This window comes from Rhinoraja longicauda, chromosome 29, assembly GCF_053455715.1.
Source record: "Rhinoraja longicauda isolate Sanriku21f chromosome 29, sRhiLon1.1, whole genome shotgun sequence".
Classification (NCBI taxonomy): Eukaryota; Metazoa; Chordata; class Chondrichthyes; order Rajiformes; family Arhynchobatidae; genus Rhinoraja; species Rhinoraja longicauda.
The window spans coordinates 10,372,076-10,397,612 of record NC_135981.1 but is presented as its reverse complement, the minus strand read 5'-3'; the positions used below and the strand labels follow the sequence as shown (position 1 = coordinate 10,397,612).

Genomic DNA, 25,537 nt, shown 5'->3' with positions numbered 1-25,537 from the left:
CTTACCACACACCATAATTGGGAATACATAATTATTCCTTCTTAGTTACATCCTCCCTAATATTATCAGGGAATTACCATCACCACCAGAGCTGAAACAGTTCAAGGTGCCATTTCCCAATTATCTTCCCATAGCAATTAAACGCTGGATTTCCATACCTCTGGAAACAACAAATTATCAACAAAAAAAGAGAAACATTAAATTGTGTAAAATGTAGATTGTGCATGAAGGAAAAAGGAGCAAAGTAAGAACTATATACTTTATTCTAATATAAATATGCTTTAATTCTAAAAAAAATTCAGCTGCACAATCTAGTCTTAGTCATAGAGTGATGCAGTGTGGAAACAGGTCCTTCGGCCCAACTTGCCCACACCGGCCAACATGTCCCAGCTACACTAGTCACACCTGCCTGGGCTTGGTCCATATCCCTGCACTAACCATGTACCTGTCTAACTGTTTCTTAAATGTTGGGATAGTCCAAACCTCAACTACCTCATCTGGCAACTTGTTCCATACACCCACCTTCCTTTGTGTGGAAAAAATTACCCCTCAGATTCCTGTTAAATCTTTCCCTCTTCACCTTGAACCTATGTCCTCTGGTCCTCAATTCCCCTACTCTGGGCAAGAGACTCTGTGCATCTACCATCTCTATGATTTGTTAACTTTAAGTCAGTGATTTGTTAGTCTTAATATTAAGCCAGCCTCGTGTCTATGTTGGTTTATATGATTTGTCAAAATCATCAGTATCATAACTGCTATCATGAAGTACTGAATTGCTGAGGTACTGATCGCAAAGGTCATCAAAGCAAATGTGTAATCATTCTCTCTTTTAGTGTCCCATGCAGTGATGTGAAGGCGTAGATAAGGGGTCTTTCAATTCTCCATGACATTGAGGAACAGACAATAAAAATTAGATTGCTTAATGTGTGGGTTCAGCATATGATATTGAACCATATATGAAACAGAGTTCCTGTTCAATCCCCATTAGTCCTACTGCCTAAATAGCAATTGAATTGATGGAATTTGGTTGAAAGATTTTAGATTAGCAATAGGTTAAGAAAATCAGTCATGTTTCTCCACATTCAGTTTATGCTAGTGAAAAGGAAGGGAATGTATTACAGATTCATTCTCTTTCACAATTACGTAATAGAGTCAACAATCAAAAGGCTGCTGATGCTGGAAACCTGAGATAAAATAAAATGTAGTCAACGTGCTCAGTAGGTCAAGGAGTATCTGTGGAAAGAGAAACCGAGGTGACATTTCAGGTCAAGTTTTAGATTCCATGTCAGGTAGATCGTGCAAGTTAGAATTCTTCCCATCTGCCAAACTCAACCTAAACTTGGAGAAATGTATTCCATGTCCCACAGCAGCTGTAATGGAGTATGGTTCTTTAAGCTGTTGTCATGCCTGAGGCTAATGGGTATAGTACAAACCAAAGTGAGTTCACACAAATCTTATCATCCATTAATAGAAGCAATTTTCACCCCCCCATTAGTTTGAACTGGATTCAAAGCTCGATCCCAGAAGTTTACCCTCATTGCTTCCTTAATTATTAAAAACATTACGTTGATAGATTTTTTTGGACGTATTTGTACAAAACTGGAACATTGTTTTATTATCTGTTCCTAGAATGCATTTTTTTGCGACCAAATAACTGAGTCACTGCAAATGAAATTGGACTTCAGTTGCATATGTAGTATGAAGTTAGGAAATTACCTGCACTTGGTTCTGTCTGGATGGTGGCACTCTAACCAAAGGTCTCACAGACAGTTCACAGGATGATAGAATTTTTGTACCAGTAGTAAAAGTGTGGAACTGATAAAATGAATGAAACATAACCTAGATCATTGCTGGCTATCAATAAGGGAAGACTGAGACCAGTGGAGATTCAAAAAGAGCCTAAAGTATGTACCTCAAAAATAATGCATTGAAGAGCGTTTAACATTGCTGGCAATTATTGACGACTTTACCATTTGTGGCCTTATTGGAAGAAAGTCTCCTTGATAATTGTCCATTAACCTTGTATATTATAGAATAGAATTGACATCAGCTCATCTAATGGTATTTGCTAATGATCCCACTAGAGATTATATTTATTCAGCAAACAAATGGTCCAATATAGTTATTTTAAATATTGCCTAGGTTGTCTATGCTTCAAATTATCTGGTGTGGAAAACTTCACCCATTATCTTTTTACTTCTAGATAGAACATTTCAGATGTCTTCTGGCCAGGCTCCCATCTCCCACACTCCATAAACATAGATTCACCCAAAACCTCTGAACACATTGTAACCTGCTTTAGATGCCTTTCATCTATCAGCTTTGAGTTTGTTGAGCTACACTGTGCCCCAGATTGCAATCGCAAAGATTCTCACCCAAACCTTGCAATGGGTGTGAAATACCCTCCTTATGAACCTCTCCATCTCTGTGTTCTCTAACCCCAATGAAACAGACTCCAAAGCGAAACCCAACACAAGGCGAAATTAGCCCTAGATTGCACTATGGGCTAAATTGAGATTGAAACTGACATCCTGAAGGAATCCTGTGCATGCTATGAAGTTCTGATTCAGGTTAACCTTAGCACAAAATGTGTAGGTAGATCAGATAGCCAAAATCTATATCCATTCGCTTATGTATTTTGTTAATGAACTCCAAAATTGCATGAAACTTCTATTCTTAATGAGATCTCTAATTTTCTGAATTCTATTCATCCTTGAAAAGTAGAATCAGGCAGCAAACAGGAATGTTTCTCTGTGTAGTCAACAAAGTGAAAAACTTTGCTGCTCACTAAAGAAGAACAAGTTGAATCTGGCCAAATGCTGTCAAATTTGTCCACTCTTAATCATCAGCGGATTAATGGGAGGTGTCGTCAAGAGATATTTACACTTCTTAATCAATCAACAATGCTCAGTTTGTGTTCCACCAGAATCATAGTTTCAGACCTCCTTACCAGTCTTAATCCAAATGGGGACAAAGTCTCTGGATTTCATATGTAAGGTGAAGACAATGGCACTAGATATGAAGGTGCTACTTGACCTTCAAAGGTTACATGGTTACATCAAATAGATCCACAAAAGATTGAAGTCAATAGGAATCAAAGGAAAATTCCCAAGTCTAAAGTTAGCTCATACACATTAGAGGATGATTATATGATTGGAAGTCAATTATCAAACTGAAGACATCACCCTCGGGGCAGTGTGGACACAACCACATTCAGCTGCCCCTCCTTCCAACAGGTCAGAAGTGAGTAAGTTCACTGACAATTCCGCAATCTGGTTCCATTGACAATTTCTTGGATAAGTACAAGTCTGGAGCAATATTCAGCCTTGCGCTGACACTCAGCAAGTAACATTCATACAATACAAGTAACAGGTGTGAACCACTTCCCGCACCGGAAAGGCCAATAACCTTCCAAAGTCATTCAATGACGTCAACATCATTCAAACCACTAGGATGATTATGGGGAACAAAGAAATGGCAGACGAGTTAAACCGTTACTTTGGATCTGTCTTCACTGAGGAAGATACACACAATCTCCCAAATGTTCTAGGGGCCGGAGAACCTAGGGTGATGGAGGAACTGAAGGAAATCCACATTAGGCAGGAAATGGTTTTGGGTAGACTGATGGGACTGAAGGCTGATAAATCCCCAGGGCCTGATGGTCTGCATCCCAGGGTACTTAAGGAGGTGGCTCTAGAAATAGTGGAAGCATTGGAGGTCATTTTTCAATGTTCTATAGATTCAGGATCAGTTCCTGTGGATTGGAGAATAGCAAATGTTATCCCACTTTTTAAGAAAGGAGGGAGAGAGAAAACGGGTAATTATAGACCAGTTAGTCTGACATCAGTGGTGGGGAAAATGCTGGAGTCAATTATAAAAGACGAAATTGCTGAGCATTTGGATAGCAGTAACGGGATCATTCCGAGTCAGCATGGATTTACGAAGGGGAAATCATGCTTGACAAATCTACTGGAATTTTTTGAGGATGTAACTAGGAAAATTGACAGGGGAGAGTCAGTGGATGTGGTGTACCTCGACTTTCAGAAAGCCTTCGACAAGGTCCCACATAGGAGATTAGTGGGCAAAATTAGGGCACATGGTATTGGGGGTAGGGTACTGACATGGATAGAAAATTGGTTAACAGACAGAAAGCAAAGAGTGGGGATAAATGGGTCCCTTTCGGAATGGCAGGCAGTGACCAGTGGGGTACCGCAAGGTTCGGTGCTGGGACCCCAGCTATTTACGATATACATTAATGACTTAGACGAAGGGATTAAAAGTACCATTAGCAAATTTGCAGATGATACTAAGTTGGGGGGTAGTGTGAATTGTGAGGAAGATGCAATAAGGCTGCAGGGTGACTTGGACAGGTTGTGTGAGTGGGCGGATACATGGCAGATGCAGTTTAATGTAGATAAGTGTGAGGTTATTCACTTTGGAAGTAAGAATAGAAAGGCAGATTATTATCTGAATGGTGTCAAGTTAGGAGGAGGGGGAGTTCAACGAGATCTGGGTGTCCTAGTGCATCAGTCAATGAAAGGAAGCATGCAGGTTCAGCAGGCAGTGAAGAAAGCCAATGGAATGTTGGCCTTCGTAACAAGAGGAGTTGAGTATAGGAGCAAAGAGGTCCTTCTACAGTTGTACCGGGCCCTGGTGAGACCGCACCTGGAGTACTGTGTGCAGTTTTGGTCTCCAAATTTGAGGAAGGATATTCTTGCTATGGAGGGCGTGCAGCGTAGGTTCACTAGATTAATTCCCGGAATGGCGGGATTGTCGTATGTTGAAAGGCTGGAGCGATTGGGCTTGTATACACTGGAATTTAGAAGGATGAGGGGGGATCTTATTGAAACATATAAGATAATTAGGGGATTGGACACATTAGAGGCAGATAACATGTTCCCAATGTAGGGGGAGTCCAGAACAAGGGGCCACAGTTTGAGAATAAGGGGTAGGCCATTTAAAACGGAGATGAGGAAGAACTTTTTCAGTCAGAGGGTGGTGAAGGTGTGGAATTCTCTGCCTCAGAAGGCAGTGGAGGCCAGTTCGTTGGATGCTTTCAAGAGAGAGCTGGATAGAGCTCTTAAGGATAGCGGAGTGAGGGGGTATGGGGAGAAGGCAGGAACGGGGTACTGATTGATAGTGATCAGCCATGATCGCATTGAATGGCGGTGCTGGCTCGAAGGGCTGAATGGCCTACTCCTGCACCTATTGTCTATTGTCTATTGTCTATTGTCTATTGACAACATCGAGGCGACACCGTTGATCAACAGCTTGACTGGACACATATTTTGATACAGGTTTTCCCACAGTGAGTAGCTGACATCCCAACTATCCACTCTTCTGGCTCCATCAAAACTCATAAAAGTTCACACCATGACAAAGCAGGGTGTCTGACACAGCATCAACAAAACGTACTCCGACAACCTGCACTCCAAGAACCTTCAGAATGTGTGACACATACCCGCACACACCTGCGGGCCCACACCCCCACCATTCACAATCAGCTACCTATAACAGGGCAGCTGGCACATGTGCTGTACCATCATCTTTTCTCCCCTTCAAAAAATATACCGCTCTGCCTTGATTACCAGTCTGTGGTCTACATTCAAACTGCTGAAGCTCCCTGACTGTCTACTGTGGGAGTGCTCTCAGTGCACATGTAGGCAACCGATTACCCAGCTCTTATCAGGGGATGGCAATAAATCCTGAAGAAGGGTCTCCACTGATTCCTTTTCTCCGGAGATGCTGCCTGGCCCTCTGAGTTACTCTAGCATTTCGTGTCGGCCTTCAGTGGAAACCTGCATCGGCAGTCACTTCCTAAAGAATAAATCATTAGCCTGGTCAGCAACACCCACATTCCCTGAATGAATTTTTTTTAAAAATATTTTTTAGCTTACATAAAAATCTTGCCATAAGTGTTTAATGTAGGTTATGGGGGATATTTAGAGAGATTTCTGCATTTGCTTTTCACACGATTCGGCACAATATTGTATTGACTGTGACTAATCGACAGCAACTTTCTCCCTAAAGTGTTGAGACTTGCATGACGCCTCCAGACTGAAATTCCCTGGCACTCAGCCCATTCGTAAAGGTGGAATGCCACTTCGTAAACCAGCTACAAACTCGTGTGCACGTTCTGTACCCCCAGCTCCTTGACTGCACGGCCCATTAGGTCATTTCGAAACGACTTGTTTGATTTCGCTTAGAAGGAGTTCTGGGGCACAACATACAGCCATCTCCGGCACTTTTCACAGCAGAGCACACCAAGGAAAAAAACTAATCACCTCTGGCTTTCGCATATTTTAATCTGGAGAAATAGTTATGATGTTGCACGGCTCATTATTAAGACTATTGTATGTGTAGGAAGGAAATGCAGATGCTGGTTTACACCGAAGAGAGACACTTCTTACACTTTATTTTAACCACTGAGAAGAAACCTCAGCCCTATTTCTATGAACACGTCTCCAGAAGTGAAAACGCAATGGAGTTTTCTGCCATCAGCAAGTTAATGCTGAACGATACACAGAAACCAGGGCGCTCTGTAACCTCCTGCATCTCCCAGTTGCTCCTTACCAATCCTCTCCCTGCCTCGGTTCTCGCTTCCTCAACCAATTCGCACTAAGTCCCGGAGGAGATGCGTTTTTGAGACTAAATCCCCAAATAGATTCTTGTATTTCTTTAAAATCACTCTGAATTCAGTTGGTAATAAATATTAGGTTTCCGCGAAGTGTAATTTGGCGAGAATGCCCGAAAGAGGAGAAAATACCGGGTTAATTCTAAATCGGATTTTTATTAGAACGAAAACATCTTCCATTTAGGACGGTTTACAGTGCACGGATTTGGGGGCTTGGTAATAATTACTCTCACTGTTATATTGGCCTGCTCTTTCTGTGCAACAATGGGAGAGTTTTACAAGTAATCCGTGGTATTCTGATCCATTGTTACCTGACCACTGAAATACCCTCACATTCAAAGTGATGTTGGCTTTAGTATTTTGGGTCTAGATCCTCAAGCGGGTCAACTCTTGATCGGTTTATGATGACCGATTGCACTTGGTACACAATGCTTTACGGTTTTTGTTTAAATTGAGATTTGGCCGACTTCGGAGGGAAGTTGGCGATGTTCCACAGATTTTATCATCTCTCTACAATCCACAATGTGTGAATTTTAAATCAATGAAGTAAGCAAACAGTTTAATGCGGTCTGAAGAAGGGTCTCGACCCGAAACGTCAACCTATTCCCTTTCTCCAGAGATGCTGCCTGACCCGCTGTGTTACTCCAGCTTTTTGTGTCTATCTTCAATATAAATCAACGAATGAATCATTCGTTCCTAAGAATTGAATGGATGAATTAATGAATCATAAAATTAACCGAGAATTCCGTGTAAGGAATTTTAACCGGCACTGTATTCGCCGTCCCACTTTGAAATGTTTATTCATTTTTAACTTTAGCTGCTCTCTGTTTTTGGTTTGTGCCCCGTGGTTCTTCCCCCCTCTCCCCTTTCTCTTCAGAGATTCAGTAGGTTTCGAAATTTCTCGCTCTTCAATCAAGTCGGGGAGGTGGGGAGGGGGGTGGTGGTGGGTGAGGAGGGAGCATTGAGATTAGAGAGGAGTGTGTGTGTGTCGCGCTCGTTGACACCTTTACCCTGATCCGCGCCGCCCCCTCTTAGCACCAGGTCAGCAGACCCGACAAGATGTTACGGCCTGGTTCTACCATTACTGCCACTTAAATTAATTTTTTAAACCATATCTTCTTTAAAAAAAAAACATTATTTGCTTCTGAGTTGAAATGCCCAGGATCAGTTTTGATGCTTCATGAGCTAAAGGGATTAAAAAGAGCAAAATAAGCTTATACTGAGAAAAAGAGTTAAGCTTCTACCCCACTGCGAGAGAGGGCAAACTATATCAGCGCGAACTAGTGATTAGGGCCATAGCTGCGCTATTCACACGCCCTTTAGTCATTTTGATGAAAGTGTTTCAATAGGGATTTCCTAGTCCACCCCACCCGATTGGGGACACACTAGAATTAAGAATAGTTGGCTGTTGCTACGATTTGTCAGGGAATGCCAGAACTCTGCAGTGGGTAACGTTGCCTGAAGTAACTCTCTCTATTGTATTAATAATACAGTGTGACACCGAGCTAACAAAGGCAGATTCAGACACTCAGCAGGTAATGCAACTCATTTTCCAGGCAAGAGAGTCGGCCTCTGTCCTGAGCTGTCACAGGGCATTCCCACACCTCCGACATTTACACTCTCACACTTACTCTCTCATACTTAATTCCAGGACCATCCCACACCTTTAAACGGTCCCAGGACACACTGATTGTGTCTCCTAGATCACTGTCCATTGGCCTTGCTCTTTTGGTGAGTTCCTCGTTCACAATTACGTTAACACCATGCTCCTTGTCCTACTCCTGGGCGTCTGCACGTCGCTAAATATTCATCATTGACCTTTCATTGCAACCCCCTTATCTTTCACCCATCGTGTTTTTTTTTTTGACATTTCGAGGACCAGGGTTAAGCAAGAATATATCATTGTTTGTTTGTTTTCAGGGTATCGGTAAGTATCATGCACATCCAGTTTTCCCATGGACATTAAAAGCCAACAACGCCATCGAATTTCTTTAGATTAGATGGAGATGACAAGTCTCTTTCTATGAGGGACACCCATGACCCAATTGAGTATTTATGGCATGCATTGTTTTTTTTAATCATTGTTAGTTAGATTCAGGGGAAATAAAGCTAGATTTGCTTCTTTTTTATGCTAAAGATCCAGGAGATGACTGTTAAATCAATTTCAACGTGATTGCCCTGAGTAAAAATCCTATTATGGTTGTGAAGTACATGTAATTAACTTTCCAGCACACAGCACCAGGCGATTCACAAGTTAAATGTACAATAATATGCAAGCTCATATCTCTCATAACTCTCCGGCAGATTAATGAAACTATATCATTTTTGTTCGCAATGTTAAACTGTCTATACCCTCAGGTGGTTAAAATGGTGAAGACCAGAGTAGTTATTCCTTGTATTCTCGGCAACATTTATCCTTTAGGCAACATACATTCTGTAAACCAGGGTGAAGGTGCCTGCAGCCACAACACACACTCACTCCTCTCTACATCTACTGGACTTTATCTTCCACTAAACATTATTCATGTTATTCTCTTTATCCGATATCTGTACACAATGGATGTCTCGATTTGTAATCATGTATTTTCTTTCCGCTGACTGCTTAGCACGTAACAAAAGCTTTGCACTGTACCTTGGTATGCCTGACAATGGACTAAACTAAACCAAACTTCTGTTTCTTGAAACTTTCTGTGTGCAAATTGACTTCAATGACTACCTCCAATTTCAAATGACCGTATTAATCGTTAGGGGTTAGGATTCCTTGATATTACAAAAGCATTCTATAAGTGTAAGTTTTTAAAAAATGTTTGTTTCTGTTTTTGTCTTTTCTTTCGTTTACATAGAGCGGATTTCAAAAATTGAATCATATGTTATAGAACACATTGATACCAAAATGGAAAGTAACTTGTCAGTGATGATTGATGGCATTATCTGTGCTGGATAGGGAAATGCAAATAATTAGAAGGGAAACGGTAAATGTGTCCATTATAGAACTGAGCAAGAGAGCCCGTAAGGTTGTAGGATCATTCTCCGAGCTGTGCCGGTTTGCTGGTCCAATTTGGTTGCTGGGATCTTGTTAGGTAAGATTATTAAAGGGTCATGGAGCCAATATGAGTAAATGGAGAAGCAAAGGCTTAGATGTAGAAATACCATTTCATCTACTCTGGACATCTTCACATTGAACACAACCAACAGTGAACACTCTCACGGATATGAACTGTTCATTAGAAGTGATCAACCAGATTCAAACTCAGTGTGGCTCCCTCCACCAAAAGCAATAGATATATAAATGGGTGGGGGAAATCACACTGTTAATATAAAAACATTATCATATCCTAATTAAATTTTACTAGTTTTCTTTTCAACTGAGGAGATAATAACCAAAATGTTTAAAGGTTTCCAGCACTCCAGAAAAGCACAAAGAAATATCATACAGTGCCAATGATGTTTTCATGTTATTACTTAACTGTTTTCTAATTCAAAATATAGAAATAAGATGTGATTCCATCTAATTTGATCTCCCTGCCAACTGGTAAGATAATAATGGATGCTTTTGACAGGAGTCCCCAGTGTGCAACTCAATGGCTGGGGTTTGTTGATGTCATGAAAAGAGAGCTGAAGATTATCAGTAAACCACTGAAATTTATTTTAATGCCTAGCTGCGACCATTGGTGCTCCTCGTAATGAAGTGCGGATAATAATCAGCGCCTTTTTTAATGGGGAAATCTCACATATATCACAATTTAAAGGCAAACGCCTGGAATCAGCAACCCTCTTATATGGGAAAGATGCAGCATGACAATAATTCTATATAGTACTTTGGTAATAATTCTTCTTAATGTGTCACTTTTAACGGATGAATCTCACCATAAGCACCTCTTTTAACAGAAATATTGTCAACAATCCTTTCAATATGGGAGGGTAATTATTTTTATGCCGTGACTCTCATCATCTTTAAAGAGGGAGCTTTCATTGCAAATGACCTCTTTATTTGGAGATCTTCACCTTCAAAGATGATTGACAATATAAATGCTTCTTTTTAAAGGGCTAATCTCATCATCAGCTTCCCTTTTTAATTGAAGAGTTTCCCCAGCAGTATGTAATAACATCAGCACAAAAATGCACCATCCTACGAATGCGTTTATTGTCTCTGAGTGGGAAGGAAATAAATAACCCAGAGGCCCCACTCCTGATTAGTATTCATTAACCCTTGCTGAAATTATGCATGCATTTTCACATGAGGAAGAATCCAAGATTAGTTTTGGCTGTGATGCCCCTTCAGTAAAATAGCTCACAAATGAAAAAGTAAACGTGCTAGATCTGAATTTGCTCCTACGAACAAGAGATTTTTAAGTGAGAAAGTAGCGGCAAAAAAACCCTTCCTGAAAAACACATGCAAATTTACAATGCAGATTTTTTTTTAAAAGGAGCGTTTCATTCCAGCTTCATTTAAAATGTTTTCAGGAGTAGACTTTCCAACTGGCAATAAACATTGTATTTAATCCAGAATCACTTGTGTGAACTAAATTAATGTAACTCTTAGGTTCAGTGACAAATCATACGAGTTTTCCAAAATTATTTCCAAGCCAGGTTGTTGTAAACAAAATGAAGTTGATCAGACTTAGTAAAATATCATACTGCCTCAATTCATCATCACTTCAGCCACAGATTCTCAGAAGAGGTCCTATTGGCAAAACTCTCTTTAAATCACAATATCTTGCCTGCTATTTAACGTAATATATAATAATTACATTTCTAATGATGAAAGAAACACAAACATTGGCAACAGACATCTTCACAATAGTTTACAGATGCATCATGTCATTAGTTCAGATTACAAAACATGAACCATTGGCTTCTTTTCTGTGGCAGTGTTGAAATCTGTCCATGTCCTGATCCCCTTCTCTCCTTTTTGTCTCAACTTCCAGCCACCCGGGAGTCTGCCTTTGTCCATGCCATTGCCTCAGCTGGAGTGGCCTTTGCCGTGACACGTTCCTGCGCCGAGGGCTCCAACACCATCTGTGGCTGCGACTCGCACCACAAGGGGCCGCCGGGCGAGGGCTGGAAGTGGGGGGGCTGCAGCGAGGATGCCGAGTTTGGCGTGCTGGTGTCCAGGGAGTTTGCTGACGCACGGGAGAACAGGCCCGATGCCAGGTCTGCCATGAACCGACATAACAACGAGGCTGGACGGACGGTAAGGAACAAAACTGACCTGGTCTTGATGCAATGCAGTCTTCTCATATCAGATTGAATGGGATGTGAGATCTGCTTTGAAACATCATTTATCTTTTTCATTATTTTAGATTGTAGTCTAGTTTGAACATTCTCATGGAGAATTTTTTTTGCTTGCACGGAAGAAGTTAATATGCGCCGTGTTATCTAAATTACATCAGGCCGGTCATTTGAGGTTTCAGTACAGCCTCAGGAGAGCATATCTGACAATGCAGCATTCCCTTTGTACTTCACACAGGGAGTAAGGCACATCTGGCCTACACTTGCTAGGTAGGGGACTGAATTCACTGCCTTCTGATACAACAAGTCCTGTCAAGCTCTGAGTACAATGGGATTGGGAGGTGAAGGGTGCAGGGGAGAGGGTGTCACCCTCCAGCCATTGCATTAGTCTCAGCAACTCACTACCCAACAGTGCTGTCATACTGTGAGTTATATTGGAGCTTGCTTCTCTTCAATGGAAAGTGAGAGACGGGAACTCAAAAAGTGTCCGTAGAGTTGGCACTCAATGGTTTCAGATCCAGACTGAATATTGAAAAGAAGGAGAATGGATATTCTAAGTTTCTAGGGTTTCTGAATACACTACTCATCGACATGCATCCTTCCTACGTTGGCTATGATAGGCAGCTTCCTGGCCATCAGGTATGTCTGAAGAAGAGTTTCAACCCAAAACATCACCCATTCTTTCTATCCAGAGATGCTGCCTGTCCAGTTACTGCCTGCCTGAGTTGCTGCTGCCTGAGTTGCTGCTGCCTGAGTTGTTCCAGCTTTTTGTGTCTATCATCAATGTAAGACGGTACTCTATTGCACCAGATATATGCCCAGTTCCAAAAAGTTGCAGCAACCATGGATGCGACCATCTCTGATGGGAGTTGATTGCTGGAATTGTGGTCATTATGGCATTCCATTGCTGAATTGCTGGAATCATTTGTGCCCTAATGCCCAAGAAAGAGCGTGACATGACTGAAGTAGTCAGTCCCTGCCAAGAAAATGGTGAGATAGACATGGGCGCCATCAGTGACAAATAGAGGTTAATTCCATTCCTGTGCCTGATGTCGCCAAGAGGGAACAAGGATGAAAAGGGCAAGGATTTCATCAATGATGAGTGAGCAGAAAAGCAAGTCTTCAAACAGGAATTGAGCGTGCTCAGACAAATATTGGTATGAACCAAGCTAGTTAGTTTCTATAACTCTAAAAGTATGTGGCATTCAGGGCACTTATAAAGAGTCATTCATGGTAGTTGCTTTCCCGAGGTAGGACTGTACTTGCGGGAATGGATGAGTTGAGTATATTCATAAGGGAGGGGTAACTACAGTTTACTGGTAGTTTATATAACACTGTAAATTACGCCCTGAAACAAGCCTGGCAATGAAAATAATACATGAGGCAGTTTGGCACGAAGACCTCCCCATCCAGGTGTTTGCTGTGGGTAAACAGGTAGGTGGCATAAAGCCAGTGGATCTTCCTGGCATTCACGTCATTAAGGTACATATCATTTATTCTCAATCAGGACTCTTTTAAAGAGTACTGCAAATTAGTCACTTTCCAGAAGATGACTGTGAGAAGAAGCATCGGTATGCCTGCTTCAACTGATCTAATCTGCACCCAGGCCTAATTTGTCTCTGGTAATTGCAGTCTAGTGCCCTCAGCTGCTGGGTGAACCCTTCACATTGAAGTGAAGTGAACCGATCTACTGGCATACACTGTACCCAGCCCATGGGGAAGATCTGTTTGATCAATAGGTGTTCTGGTTAATGGTCCTGACCACCAGAGCCAATTTTTCAGTGCAAGCTACACTGATCAGTGGATCATTGAACATAATGGGTCTTTGAAAATGTTCGTAGCGCCATCGAGCCATAGCTCAGAGGATAGATGAATCTTTGAGTTGGAGGTACGTAGGTTTATGTCTCACTCTGAATCTCAATTGATATTCCTATGTAATATAGAGAGAGTGCTTCAATGTCAGAGATGTTGCTTTTTGGATGAAGGGTAAAGTCAAGGTGCTATTGAGCATCTTGGAACATGAAGAACTTTGTGACACTAGCGTCACGGAGTGCTAGAGTCAGAGATCATCAGCTGAACCTGTTAATGCCGACCAAGATGCACCATCTCAGCCAGTCCCAAATGCCCACATTTGGTCCATGTCCCTCTAAATCTTTCCTATCCATGTATCCAGTGTATTTTAAATATTGTTAAAGCACATGTCTCAACTACCTCCTCTGGCAATTCATTCCATACGTTCACCATCCTCTGTGTGGAAAAAGTTGCCCCTCAGGTTCCTGATAAATCTTTCCTCTCTCACCTTAAACCTATGTCTCCTCTCGTTCTTGATTACCCTGGAAAAAAAGACTGTGATTCACACGAAGAAATGTTCAGAAGTGATAGGAACAGTATTAAGCCATTCAGTCTACTCCATCATTCAATCATGGCTGATCTATCTTTCCCTCTTAACCTCATTTTCCGGCCTTCTCCCCATAACCCCTGACTAAGCAAGATGCAAGCAGTGCATGTTATTTTCTCTTCAGGCAATGGCACTAAATGGGATTCACTGATTGAGTGTCCTGCTCTGGGGACATGACCACTCTTCAAAACGCCCGCCATGGGCTATAAGCACCGTGGGGCATTCTGAGATCAGATTGTGGTGGTGGTAGGATAGGAACTTATCAGACAGTTGCACAAAGTTGGTTTCAGATTTTAGTTAAAGACTGGAATAAGCTGCAGAGAATACAGTTCAGCCAGGAGTCACACAATTGCTGGGTCCAATTTGTTGTTGACTTGGTGACAGTTGCTTATTTCAGTCACAAAATTGGAGTCAAAACATAGATTACAGAATTGATAGTTATGACTCCAAAATAGGTAACAGAAGTATTCTAATAACGATTTATGTGGAATATGAAAGTGTTATCAAGGTTGCATTAAATGTTATGGTCACAGCTAGAGGTACTAACCATAACTTCATGACTGTGTGTAATGTAATTAAGCTGACAACATGTTTTTACTCACAATGCACAAAAACTGAGTCAGTGGAACAAACACTTAAATTATTTTAGGTTAAGAACTGATATTAATAAAAATGATTAAAAAAGAATAAGATAGTCCAGGTCAGTCAGTTGGGAGAAGCTACATTAGAAAGGGTGGGTTAATGGATTTGTGTACTGAATGGTATCCTCTTTACCAATTTTTCTTGCGCATTTCTGACATTTCATCGGTTCCATGAGCGAGTGGTGGAGATGGGATTTCCAGAAATTACAAATGCATTTATGTGAGCTGTGAAATTGCGCCACAGTGGTGTGTTTCTCTGGTCATCGTCAGACAGTAAATCAACAGCGTCTCCAACTGCAACAACTCTTCAGGTTTCTTGGCAAGTGAGAACCATGCCTTGTGTTTATGCTGGGTTTTGGACTCGTTCCAAAGAGGAAGCTATCTGGCAGAATGATAAAAGAAGGAGAACTGTACTGAAAAGGATGGCATATTTTGGATGCCACATTAAATGAGGCACCACCTTGATTTTTCAGGGGAACATAATAGATTGGGTAGCACTAAGTTGTAGAAAAGTAGGGAAGGTTTCCTCAGTGTTCTATCAAATATTTATCCCATCAATTAACATCACTAAACTGGGTTATGTGGCATTATCATAGTGATGTTCACGGGATCTTGCTGAGTGCCTTGTTCTCTATATTGCACCATTGACAACCCTTCTGCATCTTTGGGATTACCCGAGGCTATAAACGGCAAGTACAATGTGAATCTTTCTTTTTATTTATTATGTTTTCAGACGACATTTTGTCATCATGATCACAGACTTGGCCTACATCCAAATTGTACCCCTCCTGACTCAAACCTCAAGAACAATGTTCACAACATAACCACTAAACAGATCAGCCATCTCCATCAGCAATCAATGTTTGTGTGCTGGAACTAGTATTATTATGTCAAATTATTGTAAATATAACACTACAATTCACTTCACACTTTCATATTCCAGCAGATTATGGAGCTCCTTGGCTCATCATCAACAAAGAATCCATTTCAAATCCTGAAGCCATAAATCTATCCCCAATTTCCAAAAGAGAAGTGCAAATATACCTCAGACATTCAGGAGACTGCAGATGCTGGAAACCTGAGTGAAATCTGAGCGCTGGAGGAAGTCAGCAGACCAGGCAGCATCTGTGGAGGGAAATGGACAACCAACATTTTGGATCAGGAGGTAGACACAAAATGCTGGACTAACTCAGCGGGACAGGCAGCATCTCTGGAGAGAAGGAATGGGTGACATTTTGGGTCGAGACCTTTCTTCAGTCCGAAGGGGGGTCTCGACCCGAAATGTCACCCATTCCTTCTTTCCAGAGATGCTGCCTGTCCTGCTGAGTTACTCCAGCATTTTGCGTCTACCTTCGATTTAAACCAGCATCTGCAGTTCTTTCCTACACACTTTGGGTCAGGATCTGCTTCAGACCTGAAGGTTTTCTAAAGTAGGGTCCCAAACCGATACGTCATCTGTCCATTTCCCTCCATAGATGCTGCCTGACCTGCTCAGTTCCTCTGGCAATTTGTTTTTTCCTGTAAATGTATCTCAACTGTTAATATTTACTGATTGTTAACTAACTTGTCACTGGAGGAGATGAGGCAGTAACTCCCATTCTCAGCAACCTCCAGTCCTACGTTCAAAGCAGCCCCAAGGAAAGACGTGGGTGTACAACCACCTATTCTACTTGATGTAATGTCTTTCCCTTTTTCTATGTGTGAAACATAAATGCAAAGAAATTCCCAGCAAGGACTTGACATTTGCATTATGCTTTTGGGTCCGTTTCATTAAGAAGAAAGAATGATAATGTCTTTTGTAATCTCAAGACACACCAAATGGGGGATGTCTTTTTGGAGCATTTGAGGCAATAATGGTGTTGAAATACATGAAACACAGCAACCAAATTTGCACAAAGCAAGGGGTCTTGAGCAGTAATTTGATATCCTCAGATAATCTGCTCTTTAGTAATGTTGGTTGAGGTTTTAGTTTTAGTTAGGCCTGATAAGATTTTGAGACCACTGCCCTGGTGTCACTGTGGAACTCACCATAGAATGCATTACAGTGGCACTTGAACCCATAGGTCACTGAGTTGGGGGGAAATCAGAGAACATCACCACCACGGCTTACATTAAACCCTCAGGCCAAACCAATGCTAAAAGTTACCTTTCATGGTACTCCTTGTTTGGATTTCCCAAAGCACAACCCCTTTCTTCTTGCTAGTGTCTCAAGATGGCTTTGACCAAAGTCTTTAATGTCATATGTTTTGGCAAATGCAACCTACTTTGTCCTTATTTATTTCTGAGCTGTCTGCTCCCTTGGTGTGATTGACTGCACAACACCTTCTTCCCCAGTACCTTCCACTTTCATTGATCTGTGTGAAACTGCCTTCTGGTTCCACCATATTTAACCAGTCCTAGGCAAGGAATCACCTACAATAGCTTCTCTTCCCATCTACACTATCACTCTAGTGTCCACAAGGATTCATCTTTGGCCTTTCAAATCTATCTGTCATAAGCGGTCAGTCCACATTCAATAATTTTCATATCACTTTAATGCTAGTTTCCATCGAGTCATAGATCCATAGACACATATAAGCATGTAAACAGGCCATTCAGCCAAGCATGTCCGTGCCAGCAAGTAGATACCCATCTGCATAAATCGTATCTTCCAACCTTTGGCCTTTAGTCTTCTATGCCTTGGAAATTCAAGTGCATGTCAATGACTCCTGGCAGTAATTCTTGCCTAATTTAAGCTGAAACAAAGCTCCCCAGAAGAGGAAGCTGGTCAGGGTGAATGTACAGAGTATTTTTCTCCAGAGTAAGTGAATCAAGAACTAGAAAGCATGGGGTTAAGGAGAGAGGGGAAATATTTAATAGGAACCCGAGGGACAACTTCTTCACACTGAGGGTCGTACATGGAACGAGCTGCCAGATGAAATAGTTAAGTCAGGTACAATAACACATTAAAAAGTAATCTGAACAGGTACGTGAATAAGAAAGGTTGGAGGGATATGGGCCAGATGCAGGCAAATGGAACTGGATGGGACATCTTGGGTGGTATGGACAAGTTGAACCTAAAGGGTTATTTTAGTGCAGTATGACTTTGACTATACAGTGGAGCAACAGTAAGGTATTTATTCACAAAATGCTGGAGTAACTCAGCAGGTCAGGCAGCACCTCAGGTGAGAAGGAATGGGTGACGTTTCGGGTCAAGACCCTTCTTCAGACTGGTATATTCCTGGCTTATGGTGGTGATTATTTAAGGGAGTCACAAGTCCATTATGAGCTTTAACAGAATAGTTGGTTTGGTTTGCTTTGAGGATGTAATTGAAGTGCTAAATGCACATTTAAAACCATTGATTTGGTGCTGATAGAATTTATATGTAAAATTCAAAAAACTGGAGGCAAAATTATACAGTGGGTAGCAATTGGATAAGAATACACAGAAAAGGTTAAGCTCCCTTTTTAACGTAATAATTCTATGCTTTACTTAATCTAATTAATTGATCTTGCATTAATGCCAGAGTAGGGGAATCAAGAACTAGAGGACATAGGTTTAAGGTGAGAGGTGAAAGCTTTAATAGGGACCCGAGGGCAACTGTTTCATATAGCGGGTAGTGCGTATATGGAACAAGCTGCCAGAGAACGTGGTTAAGGCAGGTACTGTAACAGCATTTGAAATGCATTTGGACAGGGACATGGATAGGAGAGGTTTAGAGGAAAAGGCCAAAATGTGGGCACGTGGTCTAGCGTAGATGGGGTATCTTGAACTGCATGGACAGGTTGGGTTGAAGGGCCTGCTTCCATGCGCTATAACTCTATAACTCTTATGGTGGAGTAATCAGACAGTTGTGGGGGCCACGGCACTAATACACTGCATGTCACCATTAGCAGGAGATTGCAAACACACCAGTGTGGTTGACATAGGCAGGATCCATGATCACATGAGACAAGGGAATCTACAATGACAACATTTTTCAACAAGTAGAGTATTATAGCTGGCAAAATGAGAATATCACAGATAATTCAAAATTTTCTCTCACGAGAAAGATACACAATATCATAACAATTCTGTCCTGTTCTGAAGAGAGTTTGCTAATTGTGTCACTTAATTGTTGTTGCAGTCAATCCTGGACCACATGCACCTGAAATGCAAATGCCATGGGTTATCTGGGAGCTGTGAGGTGAAGACCTGCTGGTGGGCCCAGCCGGATTTCCGGGTGATTGGGGATTATCTGAAAGATAAATACGACAGTGCATCTGAGATGGTGGTGGAGAAGCACAGAGAGTCCCGGGGCTGGGTGGAAACCCTTCGTGCCAAGTACGAGCTCTTTAAACCGCCGACCGAGAGGGACCTTGTCTATTATGAAAACTCGCCAAACTTTTGCGAGCCAAACCCCGAAACTGGCTCTTTTGGGACCAGGGACAGGATCTGCAACGTCACATCTCACGGCATCGACGGTTGCGACTTGCTGTGCTGCGGCCGTGGGCACAACACCAGGACGGAGAAACGCAAGGAGAAATGTCACTGCATATTCCACTGGTGTTGTTATGTCAGTTGCCAGGAGTGTGTTCGTGTATATGATGTACATACATGCAAATAACAGGACAAACAACCCCTCCCCCCCAAACATCAATAACAAGCTCGCATGCATACATGCACACACACATGCACATACAAACACACGCACTCACACACACAAACATGCACAAGTACGCCCAGACACATACGTGTACGCACAGACACATACGTGTACACACACACACACACACACACACACACAGACACACACACACACACACACACACACACACACACACACACACACACACACACACACACACACACACACACACACACACACACACACACACACACACACACACAGAATGGCACCATCCAGCCACTGTTGGGCAAAGCAGGATATGTGAACTTTGGTTTTCACATACATTGTCAACAATGAATTCTGGGGAATGTAGTCTCTAATTAATCAAATTTATTATTTTATTCAAATACTAGGAGGTCATAATTTAAAATGATTGAGGAAGAGGTGACATTTCTAATTGAACCCCAAACAGGTTCTGTACAATAATTTTATCTCGTTACCTACCACATCTTGCTCCCATCTTCCCAGACTGCCCTTACACTTGAACAGCTGCCATTTTGTGTCACTATTACAATCAGTAACATTTATGGCATTCCCATAGTTTTAACTATTATGGATTTGTTTATTTTATCCCAGCAACCTGATAAGTAATTATGACGAATAATGCTAATGAATTATTGGAAGAATTATAGCTCATTACCAATGATCATAACTTGGATGGATCACAGGTTAGGTGGCTTTGTATTTTGTTATTTTAAAAGTGACAAACACAAAGCCAATTTGTGTGATCTTCTCTGGGAATTAGATTGTCATCAAGACAGAGGTGAAGGGACAGGGATCAGGGTGCTGTTCTTGGGAAATAGTCATCACTCAAGTAAACTGAACCACCTCGCAAAACATTGATAGGGTAGTAAAGATAAACAGAACTAAATTCAGGATATGCCATTGGGAAGTTTGGAAGACCTTGGGTACATAAAACATAGAATAGTACAACATAGGAATTGTCTCTTTGGCTCACAAATGCCTGTGCTGAACATGATGCCAAGTTAAAGTGGTCTCCTCTGCATGTTTGTGATCCATATCCCTCCCTTCCCTGCATATCTTTGTGCCTTTCCAAAATCCTCTTAAATGCCACTATCGTATCTGCCCCCTTCAACACACCTGGCAGCACATTCCAGGCACCCACCATTCTCCACGTAAACAACTTGGCTTTATATCTCCTTTGCCCCTCTTATCTAGTGTTTGACATTTCCACCCTAGAAAAAAAGTTTCTGACTGTCTATCCTATCAGTGCCTCTCGTAACTTTATATAGTTCTATCAGGGACTATACTAGGAGAGAATAGTCCCTGATCCCTGAATACCCCTCAGCCTCTGATGTTCCACGTAGAAGGATTTATAATAGACCTTTGAAATTCTTCAACAATTACATATTTTAAAATGTCCCCTAGTAGGTCGGCTTTGAAGAGCTTTGTATATGGAATTATTTTTGAATATTTGATAAAACATGAATCTATTCTGAAATAAAGCTCCCCAGAAAGGGAAGCTGATACCACCAAGGGCGTCTTTAAATCAATTTCATTCTAGTTTTGTTCAGGCCCAATTTTTATGTTTCTGAATTTAAATACTGTCACCTTGGCATTAATGACTACAACCTCCAGAATGCATTGCACAATGCAATATCCCACAGGGCTCAAGATACAAGCTGTGGTATTAATATCGTAACAACAGCTTAATATTTCAGCTGTAAATTTGTTATATCCCCAAGTCAAAGGATATCAGACAAGATCCTGGTTACAAAAATTCATAGTTCTTTAGGATGGTGACTATATCACATACTACACATCGACTTAAGTATTAATACTGCCTGTATTTCTCACCTATCAGTTGCACCTTTATCATATGATTGAAAGTTGAGATTTGAGTGGATTTATGATTTCGGCTGATGCAGACATGCCTTCCCCTTACAGGGACCTTGCATCCACCACCCACTGAAGAGCAATTCTACTTACATACAAATGTGCCTTCTTTCTGTGAAAGAAACAAAAAATGTTGGATAAGATAAAGAAGCAAGGTGGGAATTCATTGTTGAGCCCCATGGATAGCTTTCCTGAATGAGTAGTTACTTCAAGCAAATGGGCATTGACATCCTATGCTCTAAAAATAACCAACAGTCTGCAGCATTTATCGTAGCATTTTTCTACCTTGTAGCCTGGAATTACTAGCTCCAAGTTGAACCTGTATTGCAAGTTGCTATATCCAAAGTTTTGTACAAATTAGATGTTTGACCCTTTGATTTTATATTCTTAAAGCCTATGTTTTTATAATTATTTATTGCACAATGTGTATATATATGACTCAACTGAGATTATATATTTGCAGAAAGTGTCTTATCTGCTGTTTCTAGTTTATAAACTTGCCATGGTGGCTTGAAGACAGTGTGAGCTACATTTACTATCATGCTTCACAGCGCAGGATCCAGAGTGAGTTCTATGGAAGCGGATGTTAAATGTATAATCTCTCCTGTCACTCAGTGTACATATTCTTCTTTTAGTATTTAGAAATAGCAACAAACAAAGAAATAAAATTTATTCATGTAGTGTATTCTGGTGTGCTGCTCTTTCTTACCTGGACACCCAAACTCATTGACTGTCACTTAACATAATGTTACCGCTCTTCTCAGTCCCATTGAACTGGTGGACTGTTAACTCCCAACTCCTCCACAGGTCGTCTGCAACTGGTTGCCCTTGTTTAAAGTTGCTGTTGTTCACATGTGGGAGAGGCAGTAAATGTCAGCTGGCTGGTTAACTGATGACCTGGGTCCTGCTCACTCTGGCACCTCTGTAGAAAAAAAAGGCAAAATAAACAGCGGGGAATTTAACAAATGGCCGCTCCGGCACCAGTGACAGCTCCGGCACCTAAAATATCAGCACTGCAACACTGCCCGGGTCTTGTTCTTATCTGCCGTCTTTGCACTAATGTCAATGGGGTAGTAATCAGGAGCATCAACTCTGGCTGGGAATCTCAAATGCTCTGTCAGGTTCAAACCAGGGACATGATGACATTGTGTGTAGGAAGTCTGAAGAAGGGTCTCAACCCGAAACATCACCTATTCCTTTTCTCCAGAGATGCTGTCTGACCCTGCTGAGTTACTCCAGCTTTTTGTGTCTATTTTTGATTTGATGACATTGCTCGGTAGGCCCAGCTCACTTTGAAATGTTAACGTAAACTGGGGCTTTAAAATGCAGCCAGTGTTCAGCAACCACTGTATTTTCAGCATTTACGTCTCCTAACATTGAGTCACTTGACAGGACAGTTTTAAACCTGACCGTAGGCCGTTGAAACGCCTTCCAAAGTTCACAGAGTGGTGTCAGATGAATAGGGAACAGGTTTTGCAGCATTTATCTGCAGAGAAACTCATTCAATGGGTGAGTATTGATATTCACTTAGCTGGCAATTCTGGTCGCATCAGCAATGACTCAGGACAGTTTGAGGACTTTGGAGAAGGAGGCAGAGATGTGGCAATCTCTGAAGAATCGACCATGAGTCATCAGAGACACCACATTCTAACCAGATAATGAGACGTAACTGTATACTTGGACTGTGGATGGTTGGGATACGTGAACCGCTGCAGGAAAGGCTTCAGACACACTCTTGTGCTTGGTTTGCTGTCTCTCTCCACGGTGGCCAAGGTCACATTGACTTGCACCTTCCTCACCACATGATCATTCGAGGCACTGCAACACTCACCACCTTCACAAACTGTGCTCATCGCAGCAAGAGAGAGAACGTCCAGATGTTGTATTTGCAAATACAGGCAAATTCATCAGCTTTGATTTTATTGAAGAACAGGTGTCCTCCTCAGGAATTGGGATTTGTTGCACTGTGGACCTCCTACAAGTGCGGACAGCCATTGCCTCACCTCTCGCACAAAATCAAACTGCTGGATGAACTCAGCAGGTCAGGCAGCATCTGTGGAGGGAAGTAGACAGATGGGGTTTTGAAGAGGAACCCTTCTTCAGACAGAATCCCTTGCTTCTTCTGTCAGGGCTGTCCTTAAAAAAAAATGGCCCTTTCCTCAACACAAAAGGTTTCCACTCCCACAGGAGGACGCAAGAAGAGGAGATGGGCATGAAAAGCTGGAGTAACTCAGCAGGTCAGGCAGCATCTCTGGAGAAAAGGAATAGGTGACGTTTTGGGTCGAGGTCCTTCTTCAGATGGGAGCAGACTTCAAACCTGAGCTGTTGTTCAGTAGGATTGTAGCTGATCAACCCTTAGCTTCATCTCCTTCTCACTGCCAGATTGTCATTGCCCTCATCTATTGGACTCCCTCTAAGTTACATTGATTGTGGAACATCACAAAACTTTCCTGATGGCAAACGCCCACCTCCCGGGAATGCACGACACGTTCATCCACAGAGAAAACAAACCAGCCCCATCAGGACAATGGTTCACAGGAGACAAAGGTCACCCTCTACTCCCCCAACTCCTCACTCCAACTCCCAGTCCTCCTGCAGTTGCTGATCTCTGCTACAACCAGATCCCCTGGAGAACGTGACTGTGGCTCCAGCAGCTTGTCAGAGATTGCTCTGCACTGCATGCCCAGCTGGTGGGGAGTTTTTCATCATGGACTGTGTGCTGTAAGCTGCACATCCTCACAATCCACACCAAAGGAAAAGCAGCAGGTGAGCTGGAGCCTGAGGGACCTGATGCTTTGGCTGAAGAGCAGGAACAGGCAAAGGATGAGGAAGGCAGCCGGTGGAATTCCCAGCGGAATGCCAACAGCCTCCTCTCCCAAAATAACAGCGGAGGGAGGCATTTAGTGCCTGGGCAACATGGGACTCAGTGACAGAGCCTTTTCATAAAGATATTAAATCAAGGACTCCAATCCAGGCAGAATTACCCTCTCTGCACACCAACAATAATCATCCAAAAGCCCAGGTATCACCTAATGATCCCTCACATGCTTCTGTAGGACCACCTGTACTTATCATATCACAGCAATGACTGAACCCCTGATCCATTCACAGAAGTTGCTCGGTAGAAGTTTCCAGCTGTGCTGTATCATGAGGGCATAAATCTTTTGCTCAAATGAGTGAGCATTCTCACAGCTGGAGGGGATAGCTGGAGCCACCTCTTGCCAGACTCTTCCAAAGGCTGTCTGGTGGGTGTCCTGGTTCCTGTGACACAGGATCCTGGGCTGTATCTCATTGATAAGAATACCAAGTCTCTAACCAAATCCAGGAGCACTCAATATGCTTCATGCAAACTAGGAATTGCATTGCACCCTGGTGTACGCGACAATAAAGTAACCTGAATCTGAATTGTCTGTTCTGATTAGTGTTCCGTGGACATTAAGCTCCAATATTTCAATCCTTAGAGCAAAAGTCTATTCTCAGATACCAAATGAGCCTCCAATACAGACTGTACTATTAGAAGATCAGACATCCCTCAAACTTGAAGCCAATAGAGAAAACTAATGCATTCCCTTCCCAACCTTTTTATCAAAAGGCACTCTGTTTTTTTGGAGTTAAACAGTTTCTCACCACTTCAGTTTTGCTGAGGAAGGTTTTCGCAAAGTAGGGTCAAGTCAAACTCATAAATTCTAGGATCATCAATAGGAATGCAGCTCAGTCCACATTGGATGTAGGGAGGAGATTTCCCCTGACAAAAAAAGCCCAGCACTAGGGGCTTCTACCCTCCTCCTCAAATCCATTGTATTAAAAAAACTTCTATCTCACAAACCACTTCCTTGAACACACTCTGGGCATCTTTGCCAGAATTCCCAGAACCCTTCAGCATTCTTGCCACTACCATCCTTTCAAACCACTTTGCAGAATTGATTCCACACACTTACCCATCACTGAAGTTAGACTAACTGGTCTGTTGTTACTTAGTTTCTCCTTTTCTCCTTCTTTAAACAGCACAACATCTGTGTGGAGTTTTGCATGTTCTTCTTCCCATGATTGTGTGGGTTTCCTCCAGTTATTCAATTTCCTCCCACATCCCAAAGTCATCCTCGTCAGCTGGTAAAAGACCACTATA

At 42.0% G+C, this 25,537-nt stretch overlaps 1 protein-coding gene across 1 annotated transcript in view; it reads left to right on the top strand.

The window, feature by feature from the left end:
* The window catches only part of LOC144607809 (proto-oncogene Wnt-3), a 60,430-nt gene extending 40,939 nt beyond the window's left edge, over positions 1-19,491 (top strand). The window contains exons 3-4 of the mRNA XM_078424913.1: positions 11,563-11,828; positions 19,012-19,491. Of these exons, the coding sequence (XP_078281039.1) occupies positions 11,563-11,828; positions 19,012-19,491 (746 nt within the window). The remainder of the gene's footprint in view (positions 1-11,562; positions 11,829-19,011) is intronic.
* Positions 19,492-25,537: the final 6,046 nt, after the last annotated feature.